Source organism: Pavona decussata, unplaced genomic scaffold (genome assembly GCF_977016875.1).
Source record: "Pavona decussata unplaced genomic scaffold, jaPavDecu1.1 SCAFFOLD_95, whole genome shotgun sequence".
NCBI lineage: Eukaryota > Metazoa > Cnidaria > Anthozoa > Scleractinia > Agariciidae > Pavona > Pavona decussata.
In genome coordinates this window covers 357,046-372,662 of record NW_028145512.1, presented here as the reverse complement: position 1 = coordinate 372,662, position 15,617 = coordinate 357,046, and the positions used below count along the sequence as shown (strand labels likewise).

The 15,617-nt window shown below is 36.1% G+C and overlaps 1 protein-coding gene across 1 annotated transcript in view; it reads left to right on the top strand.

The window, feature by feature from the left end:
• LOC146472954 (inositol 1,4,5-triphosphate receptor associated 2-like) overlaps positions 1 to 15,617 on the top strand; it is a 35,547-nt gene that overhangs the window by 3,347 nt on the left and 16,583 nt on the right. Inside the window, exons 4-22 of the mRNA XM_085118709.1 lie at positions 1,136 to 1,190; positions 3,047 to 3,098; positions 3,819 to 3,891; positions 5,056 to 5,140; positions 5,716 to 5,786; positions 6,192 to 6,256; positions 6,786 to 6,838; positions 7,375 to 7,425; positions 7,764 to 7,841; positions 8,685 to 8,741; positions 8,993 to 9,043; positions 10,400 to 10,464; positions 10,710 to 10,830; positions 11,516 to 11,704; positions 12,728 to 12,823; positions 13,590 to 13,678; positions 14,212 to 14,249; positions 14,552 to 14,639; positions 15,329 to 15,413. Coding sequence (XP_084974835.1) covers positions 1,136 to 1,190; positions 3,047 to 3,098; positions 3,819 to 3,891; positions 5,056 to 5,140; positions 5,716 to 5,786; positions 6,192 to 6,256; positions 6,786 to 6,838; positions 7,375 to 7,425; positions 7,764 to 7,841; positions 8,685 to 8,741; positions 8,993 to 9,043; positions 10,400 to 10,464; positions 10,710 to 10,830; positions 11,516 to 11,704; positions 12,728 to 12,823; positions 13,590 to 13,678; positions 14,212 to 14,249; positions 14,552 to 14,639; positions 15,329 to 15,413 — 1,462 coding nt within the window. The remainder of the gene's footprint in view (positions 1 to 1,135; positions 1,191 to 3,046; positions 3,099 to 3,818; positions 3,892 to 5,055; positions 5,141 to 5,715; positions 5,787 to 6,191; positions 6,257 to 6,785; positions 6,839 to 7,374; positions 7,426 to 7,763; positions 7,842 to 8,684; positions 8,742 to 8,992; positions 9,044 to 10,399; positions 10,465 to 10,709; positions 10,831 to 11,515; positions 11,705 to 12,727; positions 12,824 to 13,589; positions 13,679 to 14,211; positions 14,250 to 14,551; positions 14,640 to 15,328; positions 15,414 to 15,617) is intronic.

The following is a 15,617-nucleotide window of genomic DNA, read 5'->3' as shown; positions in this document are numbered from 1 at the left end:
TCTTAGGATACCTCAATCGATATATCGATCGTTTAATTCGAACAACACTCGACTGACACGCGACCGACATGTCAATTGACTGTCGACCGAGAGTCAACCACTGTTTAGGTTGAGCTTCCACTGATGTCAGCCAAGGTATCAACCACGACCATATCAGTAGCTTATCGGTCTTGAAACTGCTGGTGGCATGTCTGTCAACTATCGGCGGAATGGCAATAAATTGCAACAAATTCAAAATTGTGCTTTTGTCTTGTTTTCTCCCATTTTATAATTTCTCATAACATTTTAAGCAGCCCATAAGTGATATAAGAATGAAGCTAATGTGGTCATTACGCTGGTCCTTGAAGCACAACAATCACACATGACCGTTACCTTTGCTTGTCTTGAATCAGGCAAAATGGAATAATACAAGATCTGGTGAGAAAGAAAAGAGGGACTATTGTAATGAGTGGAGTAAGCGCCCTCCTTCTAATAAGTGTCGTCTTTCTTATAGGCGCTCCTAATTTAGCCCCCCCCCCCCCCAGCCTATAGTATAGCAGGGGGACCACCGAATGGTCAATGGTCTGTATTGGTAGACCAGCTGTCGACTCTCGGTCGATAGTCGATAGTTGATGTCGGTGGCGTGTTGGTGAGGTGTCGATTGAGTAACGACCGATGTATTGGTCAATATAGCGGTCGAGACACCCTAGAGCCGATCAAGATGTGCGTCACGCGTCGTTCGAGATTCAGTTGACTATGTATTGACCGATATATCGGATGGCTAACGATAGAACATGAAACAGACAAATGTCAGTGAAATGTCGGTAATGTATCAGTAGCTTTTCATTGAGTGGCGGTCGATGTTCTGTATCAATAGACCAGTGGTCGACTCGCCATCGACAGTAGATTGACATGTTGGTCGCGTGTCGGTTGAGTGTTGATCGAGTAACGATCGATATATCGACCGAGGTACCCTAAGAGATACATGATCCAGCAAACCTTCTTCTTCAATTAAAAAAATATAAGTCTTAGTTTTATTTTGAAAGTGTACATGTGTAAATAAGCCCCCGACACTCCCTCGGCCCTACCATAGCCAGGAGCAAACTTTCTACGTAGCTACATTTCCAATAAGATATCTTCTATTTTGTTTGATTAGTTTTGCAAATGTTGAAGATGACCATTGCCCTTCACCTGTTGCTGTGAACTGCATGGTATGCTATTATTAAGAATTATACATGTACAAATTATGCTAGCTGGCAGTTGATGTGCACTGCTGAATGTCATGTTCCTGGAGGGTTCTGTGTACTTTTGTTTCTAGCCACTAGCTATTGAAACAAGCCAAGACTAGTGAAGTTCAACATAAAATCTTTTTCTTTTAATGTTAGAACACATACACACAAGTCACATGAGATGCAAAAGGCATCATGCGGTGCCTGTGGTGCATATGTCACTAGAAGTACAAATACAATGGAAGTGCAAACAAACTTATCATCACTACATCAACATGTGCATATGCATGTGCTGTGACTTGACACCAGTAGGATACAGGACAATTAACCTGAACAGTGCAACTTATAAAGGACACACTTGACTTGGATGATTCAAATGCTTGAAATTGTGGTTTTCTTTATTTAAATGAAACTGAATTGTTACTTTAAAGGGACACAGTCACCTTTGTGACCGCGCTGACCTGGACACTAGTTTTGTCAATTTTGAAAAACGTCCACCGTAACCCAAAATAAAAAGTACGCATCGAATACATCTAGAAATCCGCTTCAATCTTCCCAGAGTTTTATTGGATTTTCAATCTTTTACTGGAAACCTGTTTCTGAGTATGCTTTTGCTCTTCCTATGGTATTATTTTATCATATTTGGTTAAAAACAGTATGGATCGCGTCTCCAATGGAACATGAAAAGAAGAGGTGAGAAACGTGAAGGCGCCGGGCGGAAGAAATCGCCTGTGTTGACCAATATAACAAGAGAAATCAATCAAAAACACTGGAGAACAAATCTCCATTATATATATTTGGAAAATCGCATTTTCTCAACCTGGCGAAAGCTTCGTCTGGAGGGAATCTTCGTAAACGATTCGAACTTCGCGTCATAGCTGCTTGGTTTGGAGCTCAGACGAAGACAAGCTTCGGTACACAGTCGATTATCTCCTCGACAAGGAAAACCTCTCTTAGAACCTTGTTTTCTACGGGTCGAGCAAGCGTTCTTGTAATGACATGGGTTTGGTTCCTAAATTTAGATAACGGAGAAGTTGTAGAAACGAAAATTAATATAATAAACGCAAAAATATATAATTGAAAGCAGAAATAAAGCTTACCAGTAGTTTCGCTACAAAGTCGTTTCACTACACTTCAGTTCAGGCGATTCGCTAATATTTGAACTCAATTTGCTTCTTATGCAAACACTGTGAAACATAGAAACAGCTAAGATAATTTTTCACTCAACCGGATACCGAAATAAGCAATTAATAAATGATTCTTCCACTTCAGAGGTATTCGTTGACATTTGGCTTTCCCTGGGCAAGTCAATCAGTAAATTTCCATGGTATCAAGAAAATGAGTGTTCTAATATGACATTAGGTCTATAATCACTATAATAATTTTGACTAGCAAACACTTCGACTCGACAAGGTTTTTTTTAGATTTTTCAAAGGATGCGCTTCTCAGCGCGAGACTTGTTGATGAAGTGTGATATCATTGCAAATCAGCTAAGAAATGGTATCTTATGCGCATGTGCACCAGGTGACTGTGTCCCTTTAATCAACAGAAATCACTAACTGACCCAACAAAAGGTTTAATTAAAAATAAATTCGAGAGAGAATTAAATGAATTTGTGACACTGGAAGAGAAGTAATAGTTTAAGTTAGGAGGAAAATCACTATCAAATCCTCACATTCAATGTAAATGTTCAAAACAAGTGAAATGGCCCATCAAGCCAATTTTTCCTATTATTTTGCCTTCCCCTTCCACCCACTTTGACAATAAATATTCTGGAATATGAATTATAAACTTGTTTATACACGCAACCTTTTTAATCATTTTTTATGGGCATGCAGGATTCTCCAGAGTCCAGATCATTTAGTAGTCCCAGGGGAATAAGCAACCATGGTAAGTGGCAGGCCTGAATTTGTGACTTGTGTTGCTCTTTTATAATTCGCTTGTGACTGTCAAACAAGTTTATGTGTCAAGCTGTACCACTGTACTTTACTATAAGATCCACACTTCAGTTTTGTTTTGTGTAAATTATGGAATGTTTACTTAATTAGTAAGCATCAGGTCCATTGTTAAATAGACAAAAATATTGTCTTTAACTACTGAAAACAGTACATACAATTTTTTTCCCTACTGATTAATGGTAACTAAATATGTGAAGGCATGGTGGTGTAGTGGTTGGTGCGTCGGACTTTCGATCGGATGGCCGAAGTGTTGGTGGTTTGAGGACAGGTTGGTCTCTTCATTGCTGTGTTGTTTCCTACTAGACAAGAAACTTTGCTCTACTTTGTCTCTCTTCACCCAGGTGTATAAATGGGTACTGGCACACATCACACTGCTGGAGGTAGCCCTGCTACGGACTAGCATCCCATCCAAGGGGGAGTAGCAATACTCCTACATGTAGTTGCTTCATGCTACAGAAACCGGGCTAAGCTCCGGCAGTGGGGGCCACTTCGGCTCGTAGTGCGACTAATATGATGTATGAATATGTCAAAACATGTTTTATAAACTGACAAATGTTGTTTTAAAACTACAATGTGTTGTTAGTCTGCTACTATCTTAACCATAATGATGTAGTTGTACAATTGGTTCTTATCCCTTTCTTCTGTTCTGTAGTTACAAGTACACCAAATGAAAGCTTGACTGACAGTGTTGAAGGCCTGGGAGGGGAATCTCCAGATAAAGACTGGTTAGTAGGTTTACATGCACATGTATTTATTATTTGAAAGATTTGCTGATTTAGACATGCAAGGATGTTAATTTTGTTTAAATACCAGTTTCAGAGAGAACAGTGGGTATGTCATGGTTTGAATTTATTTGAATTTGTTTTTTTTTTTTACAACAGATTTCACTACAGTGAATCCTAAAACTTACATGACTGTATAATATTATTGTGTAATTGTGTTAAATTCTAAAGCTTTTGATCTCTAAATGTTTACACACAAAGCAGCTGCTGCTGTAGCTCTGTGTCAACAAAAATGTAAATTACTTTACTTAACATGAACTTGAAAATGACCTCACTGTGGAAAATACATGATATTCAACCCGTATCCTTTTTGCCTGCTGGGAAATAGGACCGTATTGTGTTAATTGCCATCCAAAATATTTTAACAATTAACTTACAAGTTGTGAATAAAATTAATGATAGATGCATTTTTCAGTCAGACTTACACAGGCATACTTAGAAAAAGAAAGGCCTAGCTCCCACAAGTCTCTTGTAGCTCATTGGTAGAGCATCTGAACTTAGTAACCGGAAGGTCGCGTAATTGAATTTACTCCTGTTGAAAGAACTCAGATTTTCTTTTCTTTATTTTTGGAAAATACATATTCTATCAACTTACATGTACAAGTTATGTAGAGCAGTTTTCAATCGAGTGTCGTGAAAATCAAAACCAAAGAATCGCAACATATGTAAACAACACAACGAGCCAATCAGAATTTGAGGCAAACACATGTAACTGGCGCCAAGCGCAGGAAAATGCGTGCGGCAAAAACACAATAATTGAAGGGGTGCCTGGAAAAAAGCCCTAAGTGATTCCCGATAAATTGCTATATTCTCCTTCCAAATTGCCTTACATTTGTGTGTGAAACAAATTAAAGGAGAATTTGAACTTACATCAAAAGTCACTTAGGGCCTTGTTCCGTGACCCCTTCAATTGGTTTTGGTTTCCATTCCCATTGGTTGAGAAAGTGGTGTGAGTTTTGCTAACCAATCACAAAGCGTAGTAATGCAAAACCAAAGCAAACGTGAAATTACCTCTGACACTCAATTGAAAACCGCTCTATATTAAATTGACAGGTACATGTAATGGAAATGAACACTATGTTAATTTCTCTTTTTGTTTATTGACAGGTCTAGTGAGCTGATAAGTACCATTGAAAATCTTCAGCTAAATAACAAGCGTCTGATGGAGCAACACAATGCTATTCAGGCACAAGTATGTAGTTGTAGGTGCAGCGTAAGCTTTAGGCTGGAAATTGAAAATTGGGTATCCAATATTGATGTCTCGTAGAAAATGTTTGAAAGATTTTAATAGGTGAGTTTTCATTGCATTTTTTAATAAGTGGGTATTCAGACCTGACATCTGGACACCCTTCTGGCTAAAACCAGCTTGGTATAACTTATTCTTGAACAGCACCACTGACAACAATTCTGTGGGCTAAAGTTAAGTTGTTATTATAATAATGGCCACAGAATGCAAAGTGTGTTACGATATTGTTATGTTAGACCATTTTTTTTGAAAGCTGACATAATGTAACATGTCTTGAGATGATGCAAAAGCCATGGTGAGTTACTGTAAAAAGTAATTAAGGCAATGAAGAATTGTATGCAGTCAATAAGTTCAGGTCTCTCCAAAATCTTTTTAAGTTTACCATTTAATTTGCTGGATCAGGAAGTCAGCTTTGTTGGCTTTCAAATATATTAGACCCCTCTCTTATGTGGAACACTGCCAATCTGTGGGAGTGGATAAATTACATAAATTATTTCCTTTTTGTCCTTTGCTATTAATAGATGGAAAACACTGAAGAGGTAAACAGTCAGCTAACTGCAGAAGTAGAGAGTTTGCAAAAGCAACTGAGAAGGTGATGTTTAGTAATTGCATACACTGTATTTACTTCCCCCATATACTTTCTTGTACTTGTAGGACTACAACTAGACTGAGATTAATAATATATTAAATATATTATTTGTAAGACACAAATCAAATTACATGTAATATGTTTTCAACAGTTACAATGTTAGAATGTTTTAATTTTTTACTATTAAGCATAATTTACTGACAAGTTTCTTGTTTGTTATGGCTGCTGTTTTAATGTCTTGTTTTAATTGACATAAATGCACAGTAAAAATTGGCAAGTTTGGACTATTTTTTGTACAGTTTCTTGACCAAAAACATGATATATGCCGTTCTTAATCACAGCAAACTCTTCAATTTAGTTTTTAATAAATAAAATTATTAGTAAAAATAATGTCTCTATATCAATTAGTTACCAGTTAATGGTTGACAAAAGCAAAGAAAAGGACAAAGAAAATGCAGAGTTAAGGCTAGCAGGTAGGACTTCAAATGGTTTTGTAGCTTAGTTTCTACATACTAAAACTAGCTAAATAATTATAATTTTAGTTGTGTCTCATGCCTCTGGCATGCAATTGTCACTGTCCTTGTTTGCACTTCATATATTTCATAGTGATAATTCATACTTAATAATTATGTGATAAATCCTTTGGAATAACGATTAATGATCAGCTAGAATTAACTGAAAATTAAAGGTTCTACCCATTACGTTATTACGGCACATCAACATAAATTAGCAGCATGTAAGCTGCACTCAGCTCTGCACCAAGTTTATTATTAAATACAAGCCAGCTTTTCAAATTAAAAGATGTTTCCATAAAAGCAAATTAATGATGTGTGTAGAGAAAATTTCAGTAGCCATGCATGTTTTTATTTTTTTTTTGGGGGGGGGGGGCGGGGGGGTAGGGGTGGAGCAAATTGACCAGCGGGGTTTAGCGGTGCGGGGCTTGGAGCACAATATCTACTATTTTTATGTATTAATTATTTGAATGTCTCATTCCATCACTAGTTTCTGATGCACTTGATGCAAACCAGTCCCTTCAAGCTAAAATTGCACAGTTGGTTAGTGTACAAAGCCTTGTTAGTATTGAACAATGCATGTGTAATTCCCACTTGGTACAGCATAGACCTCTAATTTTATAGTTTGGCATGCATGTCTACAGTGAGATTTTTACCTTTAATGTATTATTGTTCTCTGCATCCTCCTTTTGAAACCAAATAATATTTACTTGTAAGTAAATTATTTTATTAATAGAACACAGATGTTACATTTGGCATGTCAAGAGTTTAATATACTCACTTGAAATAATTATATTAGCCCATGCATGCATGCTGTCTTGACTGACTAGTACCATAGGAGCTTGTCATATTGCAGATTTTAAAAGGCTGTTCACTGCAATCACTTCATTTTAAGCAATACTTTAATAATGTACATGTACATTTCCAATAGTATAGGAAAAGTTTCATAATTTAGACAGGAAAAGTGTTCTTCAAAGCAAGCTTGTTACTTCAAATAAGCTGGCACAAATCAAGTCTTACACAGGTATACATACACTTGTACTTAAAAATCATATTTTTTTTTTCCTTTTTTTCTACAGGAGAAAGAGCGTGCTTTATATGAAAGCAACTTGAATAAAATAGGAGAAAAGGTGAGCAACTCAAAGAATGACAAATCTTTAAACTGCAAGAATTATACTTACACATGCATGGTATCCCCTCCATTTACAAACCAGTTTGATCACTACGCCTTGAAAGCATTAATATATATGCAACAAAATGCAACAGTCTTTTACAGCAATCTTCAAAACAGACTCATTCATACTGAAGGCCAGTTGACCTAGTACACACTTGACCACTACAACCTGCAAAAATTAAGGACAGCCTATCATTGACATAAGGTGCCATATGCCCTACCCTGCAGTATTATTAACTCAGGTGATAATGCTACACTTTGCATATATTCATTCCTATGCCCTATTTTAATTAGCTCCTTGAGGCCCAGGGGCAAGTAGAAGTTCTTGAAGACGAAAAAAGACGGCTCATTAATGATTTAGCTGAACAGAAGGTATCTGCTTTTGTACAAGCATTTTTTCAAGATTCCTTTTAGAGGAACCTCATGATTGTAGAGTAACTAATGGTTCTGAAGTGCAGGTCCCATTGCAGACTTCAGTAGAGTGTCCTAATGGATTGTGTCATGTACTGGAATGGATCAAGGTTAAACAAACCTGGAGTGTGTATTGCAGTATCAATGTCAATGGACTTCAGTAGTAACCATGGCAGTTCAGATTTATTGTGCTTGATATTCTGCGATGTACCATACTGCACATACTGAGTTGTCAAGATTTGCTCAACCAATTTATTATTGGAACTTTAACCTATTAACAGCCTCATAATTTTTCATTTGGTTGCTCAGTTGTATTCATTTAGCAGTCAGACATACAGCCACCAGTGCAGCACCATGTCTTGACAATATTTTATGTGTGGAGCTCACACGTGTTCAACAGGAGAATTGGGAGATGGTGTCACTAACAGTTAAATTCTTTAGATTTTGATTGTGCCAGTTGGCAGAACTTTTTCTTGGCAAAATCGTCATGGAGCTTTTCCCTGGTTGAAAGACAATTACCACATGACTGAGATTTGTACTGTGGGTTGACATTTGATTTGCAAACCTACAAATAATTGTTCTCCTTTTCTCAAGGCAAGGGTGAAGGAACTATACGAGGCCCAGGCGGGAGCAAAAGTTGCTAATAATAGTGAACCCTGTTGTTGGGAAGAGCATGACAGCTTGGTGCAATTTGACAACAGTTAGGGTGGCCTGATTTCCTGAACCTTTAATTTGTTGTAGAATGTTATTCAAAGATCTTACAGTATTTTGTCCTCAACCTTATGTTTTTTCTTTTCATTGTAGCAATATTGTAGTGATCTCCAGGAGATTCAAGGAGTTAAAAATGATATGATTGCTAAGGTACATGTATGCACTTTTCTATTTTGTTGCTAGTGCTACATGCGTAATTTGTACGGTCCTTTTATAAAAGTCGATATTAATGACTTTGCTTACAAGTAAATTTGTTGATTTTATTTTCGTATGTTATATAATGTGCACACTACCTTGTAATTTGCAAAATTCCTAACCTAAATAGGACAGTAATAAGGTCAGGGAACCTTACAATAAGTGTCTGATATGCTCACGTTTCAACTGAAAATTCTCTCTTTCAGGAGTCATCAACAAACTCTTCAATGATTGTTGGTCTTGCATCAGAAAATGAGGTACTAACAGTAGTCAGATATAATTCAGTAAGTTGTTAAATGCAAGCGAGTCTTACCTCAGATCTACATGTATCAAAATGTAGGATATGCTTTTTGAATTATCTGACTGCAAAGCATTTCAATGCTAAACTTAATAATTGTGGTACCGTAAAAATTATTTCAAACGTAGCTTAGAGATCCAAAACATAAAAGCCCCCCCCCCCACCCCCCTCCCAAATACATGTAAATGCCCATGGACTGTTAGCCATTGATAATATTAGGGTTATCTGTTTTTCAATGGTTAACTTACTGTCTCAAGCTGTAATTGGTTGGGTTTAACAATAATTATTATTGTGAAAGACTAAACTTTATCCAATAATAAGCCCAGTCTGCAACAACGTGCACCTCAGAAATAAGCCTTGTATGAATACAATTTACCTGCACTAAAGCTGGGCTTTAATTTGGAATTTTGAGGTACAGTGTTGATATAAGATTTCTGTTTTTGCACTAATATTTTATTGTTATAAAATTAGTCATAGACCCAATGCAAAAATGGCTGACATTTTAATATTCTTTTGTCTACATTCAAATTGGCCTCACTAGCCTCGTTCTTGAGTTCAAATATCAAAAGAATATTTTACCTTGGACGAGGCTAGTGAGGGTAATTGAATAAAGACAAAAAAATATTAAAATATCAGCCATTAATTGTTTGCATTGGGTGTATAAGGGTTCTCATAGAGGGACAAAAATGCCAACCAGTATCACATATCAAACCATGGATTTATTAATTGTGCCGCTAGCATTAATGACACAAATAATGGATCAGAATAAACTCTGCAGTGCATGCTAAAGTGCTAAAGTAAACCCATTATTTCCTACTGAATGTTAGCCAGCCTAGTAACAAAATTGGGGACCACAGAAGGCAAAGAAGAAAATCTTTGACCTCAGTGGGAATTGAATCCTCAACCTCCGGATTTGATCAACCATTGTTCTGCTGACTGAGCTACATGTATGAGGCTTGATCAGAGCAAGTTTTGGTGACTTATTTTGCCCACAAGTTAATGTGATTACCTCAGGAACTCTTTTCTTATCCTCGGTCAATTATAAAGGCTTCAGGTACTCTCTCCATGCTTGTACTGTACATTGTGTTGCTAGAGCTGGTATGTTAGCTACCTCAAAAATAGCTCTTACGGAATTTTCTAGCCATTAACTTTTATCACTGTTGTTGTTGTCATCGCTCTTTTTTTTTATCGTAATGTAGTCTGTACTACTCTATTAAGAGTGAAGACTTTTTCTGTAAAAGTAAAATAAATAAAAATTATAATAAAAAAAGATGGCATAGTTCATTGTAAGATTTCTCATTTTTCGTTTTCTCAGACCTTGAAGATGGAGAAAGGCAGATTAGAAAATCGTATTTTAGACCTGGAAGAAAATGTGCTCAGGTAAATCTCTAACTGTTTTCATTTGTAATGTTTGTGTGTGTGTGTGTGTGTGTGTGTGTGTTGGTTTATTGGCCAAGATCTTTCCTCAAACAATTCTTTGTAATACCTCAGAAATGCAGAAATCTTTGACTATCGTTTTTTTTACTAGTGTTTTGTTCATCCATCACTTGTGATGAAGACCATTCATCACCTGGCAAAGACATGTATGGACAAATTAATTATTCTACGCTTTTTTTTTCTTTTAGACTGCAAAGAAATGAGCTATCAGCCGAAAAGAGTCAGTTAATAGTTCAAAATGGACCTGTCTTGCACAGTACACCATTTGCTCACCAGTCATCTCTGCAACAGGAGCTTGAAGCCCAGGAGGTACCTACATTCAAGTTACCAAATGAATGTCAAATTCACAATTATTGCTTTTATAAATATTTCATTTGATTTAGTGTCTAGCCAGGATAATAATTTATTTTGGAGTTACCGTAAGGTCAAAGAGAAGCACCTCTCCAAGTTAAGAACTGTCCCTGGATAAGCGCCAGAGAAGGTCAAAATACTTCTAAGCACCACGTCCCTCAGTAATAGCATGACACTTATGAATATAAAAAAAAGTTAACTATACAGTTTATTTTAAACCAACTGGACTGTGACATCAATTTTATCTGCTGATAGATGTTGAAGCCAGTTTAACTAAAAGAAAGATTGTCTTTTTGAATTAAAAATTCTAAATCGCTGCAGGTGATAATATGAAAAACCAGCGTTGTGTGCGAGGTAATAAATGATCATGCGCAGTGAAATTTAAATTTTTGAATTTAAAATACCTTTTCTCTCATCTTGAACTGGCTCAGAAGTCATTTTAAATAAAGTTTTACCTTCTCTTAGCAAGGAAGAATTCTCATTACTTTGTTACCTTGAAATCTCGTCAGCATTCAAGACAATTTTAATAGCTTTTTTATTGACGTCCACCAAAACGCAACTTGTCCGACTCTTTTGAACGCGGTAGGTCATGTTTTATCGGTAACTGCTGTAATCAGTAAATGCATATTTAATTTTGATGTAGACATATGAAACCAAAGGTCTTCCATGTCCCATGGTGGGCAGCCAGTTCAATTTGAATGACAGCTTGGATGTTGATGATCTGGACACATCACTGACTGGGATGAATCAATCGTGGATGTCTAGTGTGTCATTTGACTCAACCAGCACAAGTTCCACTTTTGAAAAATACAGTGTAACAGCATTACAAATGGTATGTGTATCAATTAACAACATTGGATCCTTTCCACCTATTTATCGACTCTAAACATTTGTTTAATATCAAGACTGAAATGGTTGACAGGTTTTTTTCTATGTGCCATGACTCTCTTTATTCTTTTAACAACTGTTTTTGTTTTTGCTTTTACTAGCATTTTATGTTTTAACAACACAATGTGATGTGCATTAACAACTTTGCTGCTTTAATAAGAGTGGTGGGGTTGGGGGCATATTAAATTCAGCGGGCTTTGTATGCAGTCTTGTAAAAAAAAAAAAAATTCGAGATAAGACACAGCTCCAGCATAGATGAGACAATGTATTTCATCAATCCCTTTAGAACCTAATTATTTGATTATGTTGCAGTTATGTTAATCAATCAGTCAATCAATCGGAGGGTGATACTATATAGTGCCTGCATGTACGCTGCTGTACTAATAAACTTGCATCAAGTGCAATTCAAGCTACGCATAAAACTAAAATCTGCACTCTGTTCAATTTTTAGGCCCAACACTTCTTTCTATTTGTGTGATTATTGGGCTGTGTTGCCACGATTTTAACCAATTTTTCTGTTAAACGTATGTTACTTATAAAGTGAGCCTTTAAAACTGCTAAAGAAGTGAGGGAGTGAGGTGCAGAGTAGTAGATTTATAAGTGTACGTATGAGGCTTATGTTCTGTAGATCTTTAGAGAGAAACGTTTGTCTAAATATTTAATTACTACTTTCCTTACAAGAGCTGTCACTCAGAAGTACATCTAGTCCAATGGATTACATTCTGGTCTCCTTTTTTTAATACTACTTTTATTGAAACAAATTCAAAACTGCTTTACAATAATTACAATACAGTAATTAAGATTACAAAAACGTTAGTTGCAATTGACCATTGAAACCACTCTACAATACGTACATAACAATAATGACTATACATTCAGGTCTCCTTGAATAAGTGAAATATGATCCTTCTCTGTACGCACTCATTTTATTTTGAACAATACACGTGTCATTTCTTTTCTTTTCTAGGCAAATGAGTTTAAAGAGAAAAAGGAAAAGGCCCTAAGACAGATTGATGAATTGGCAGCACTTGACAAAAGTGTGGAAGTGAAAGACAAAAAGGAAGTATGTATACACAAAGTCTATTCATAGAAAAGTGCATGTATTGATGCAAAGTGAATCATGTAGAACTTTCGTAATAATGATAATAATATTATTAATAATAATAATAATAATAATAATAATAATAATAATAATAATAATAATTTCTTAAGCGCAAATTTAAGTGAAGTTTTCAAATGCGCTTGATCTGAGATCAGCAGTTATATCAGTAACAAAATAGGGAGTTTTAGCAACGACGACGGCAACAGTTACGAGAAGATAAAAAAAAGCAAGCAAAACAACAACTCTGCACGTGCATTACACTCTTTGGTATATTTCTTTGCCGTCAATGCACGACCAGGGCATGAAATTTCCCGATGTGACGTTTTGTGGAGGATTTAAACACACGACGGCGAATTTTTCTTTTTCTTTCTAAACTTGGGTGCGGTCTCCAAGAATTCAACTCCAGGAAGTTTCACCTAGTTGGAATAATCGCGACGACGTTTGAAAAAAACGCGAATTCATTTTAATTATGAAGTTTTCGCTGCCGTCGCCGTCGTCGTTGCTAAAGCTCCGTAGTGATTATTGTACAGGCGAACCTCATTCATGTATCCACTTAGGAGAGATGTCTGTTATCGTATGTAAAAATGTAAAATAAGGCCCCTTTCCGCAAACAGGCCAAGGAAAACATCAGATAGCACTAATTACAGTGTTTGCATGAGAATGTCATGGCTACGAATTTCTGTAGGAAATTTTAAGTGATTTTGGTTCATTTTGAATTGCTTGTTAGGTTCTGCAAGAGCAACTCACACGAGACTTGGACAACTTTGCAGAGAAAGTGTCGTCTCTCTGTATAAAGAAAAAAGTCGCTGAAAAGAGGTACGCTGAAAGACAGGTTTTGTTTTATATATAGCATAAGTTGTTGGTAGGTTCTTGTACTTAAAGATAAACCGGCACTTTTGCTGTACACTTGAATCTACTGAGCTGTCCATATGCAAAGTAATATTAATAATGGTGCAAAACAAGACATAAATTAACAGCTATAGTATTATTTAAAAAAAAATATACCTGTTTTTGTAGTGTGCACAAATTTGCTCCTTTAGTTTTTGCTCGAGATATTGCCCTTCTTAGTCTAGTTATTTAAACAGCTTAAAACACAGAATCATGTTATTTGCTTTTTTTATTATTATTATTATTATTATTATTATTATTATTATTATTATTATTATTATTATTATTATTATTATTATACACATATCAACCGTCTGTAAAACCGAATATTATTGGGTTTTAAAGTCAGCTGCTTTCTTTATCGTTTCATGCATCCTGGATCATTTTCAAAGGCTATTACTGGTATTGCTAAATATGTATTAAGAATTTTTATCAAACTTAACTGAAAACTTTGTTTTTAGAGCCGTGAGACTTTTAGCTGCAGCACAAAAGCTTAAAGGTCAGTTAAATGGTATAGGAGAATGAAATTCTCGTGCTTGCTTGTACAACTGCCATTACGTTTGCACGATAATTGATTATACTACATCAACTCAGGGGTACCATGTTTTAAATGTGTTAATATAATGTGGATTAACCTTTTTGTCTATGAATATCAAAAGACTTTTGCTTTTATGAAACAATTCGACCAATATTGGTTCAGTTCAATCTTAGGTATCAGTTTGATGTGAATTAAGGACTCTTGATTTATGTTTTTAGTTAAATCAATTTTGGTAACGGTTCTTACTCTGTTTTACCTGGCAGACGAAAACAAACAGCTATTTGAGGAACGAAGTAAAGCATATCAAAAACTAGGGACAATGTCGCTTTGCAATGATGAAATGAGTGCAAGGTAACCTCCGTTTAACGTAACATTACGTTTACAATATCTCTACATAAAAAGCTCCTCAGTCTTAAAAAAAGCTTTAGAATAATGGTGGTCTATACGAACTTTGCACCGTCTATCAGTTGTGTAGACTCTGATAACAGCGAGGTTAACGAAAAACAGAAGGACGAATATTTCCTCTTGCGTATTAGTATTACGAGGCATTTTTCAGTAAAAGTAGATCTCACTCAGTTTAAGAAATACCTTAGCCATTGTAATCCTCAAGTAAATGGTATAGATGTTTGTCACCTGTTCAGGTTCAGGTTGTAAAGACGCAAAGTTGGTATGTTTAGAATTCCCTCCATTTTGACAACTCAATTTCACTTGGCAAGTGAAATTGAGTTTTCGAAATACGGACAGTTGCGGGTCGTATGTGACAAATGTCCTTCAGTTAAAGCTTTATAGTTCTGTCTGTAACTGAATGGATCAAGATCTCCAGTAAACACCATGTTTCTCAACGGAATTTAGTCCACTTGTTGTAAAAGGATCCTGGAAAGTAACAGGGCACTTCTCGCTCAGCCTTGCACTGCATGAGCAAAATTCCATAAAAGCCCCTGTTACACTTACTACTAGTAGATACAGCATGCAGTGGGGTTGTTGTACCATTCACATTTCAACCCCAGTGAAAAGAAATTCGCATGCATATTTTTCCGTAGGTTGTTAGAACTTGAGGCTAGGCTTGAACAAGAAAGGAAAACTGTTGCACAGCAGAATGAAGAGTTGGCTTTTCTGGAGCAGCAGGTACTAGTAACATCGTCATCATAGTCATCAATTAGCATGCAACGTTCATATTTATAAGCAGTTGTTTTTGCTTTACAGTTCTTTGAAAGTATGCGCCGAAAACTTTGATTGCGATGCTATGAAAAGTAGGGGAAAATTTTACGGTAGCTTCAAAGTCTTGTTGCAAGACAAGTTGCAAAAATGTGCAGTTTCATTGTATTTAGC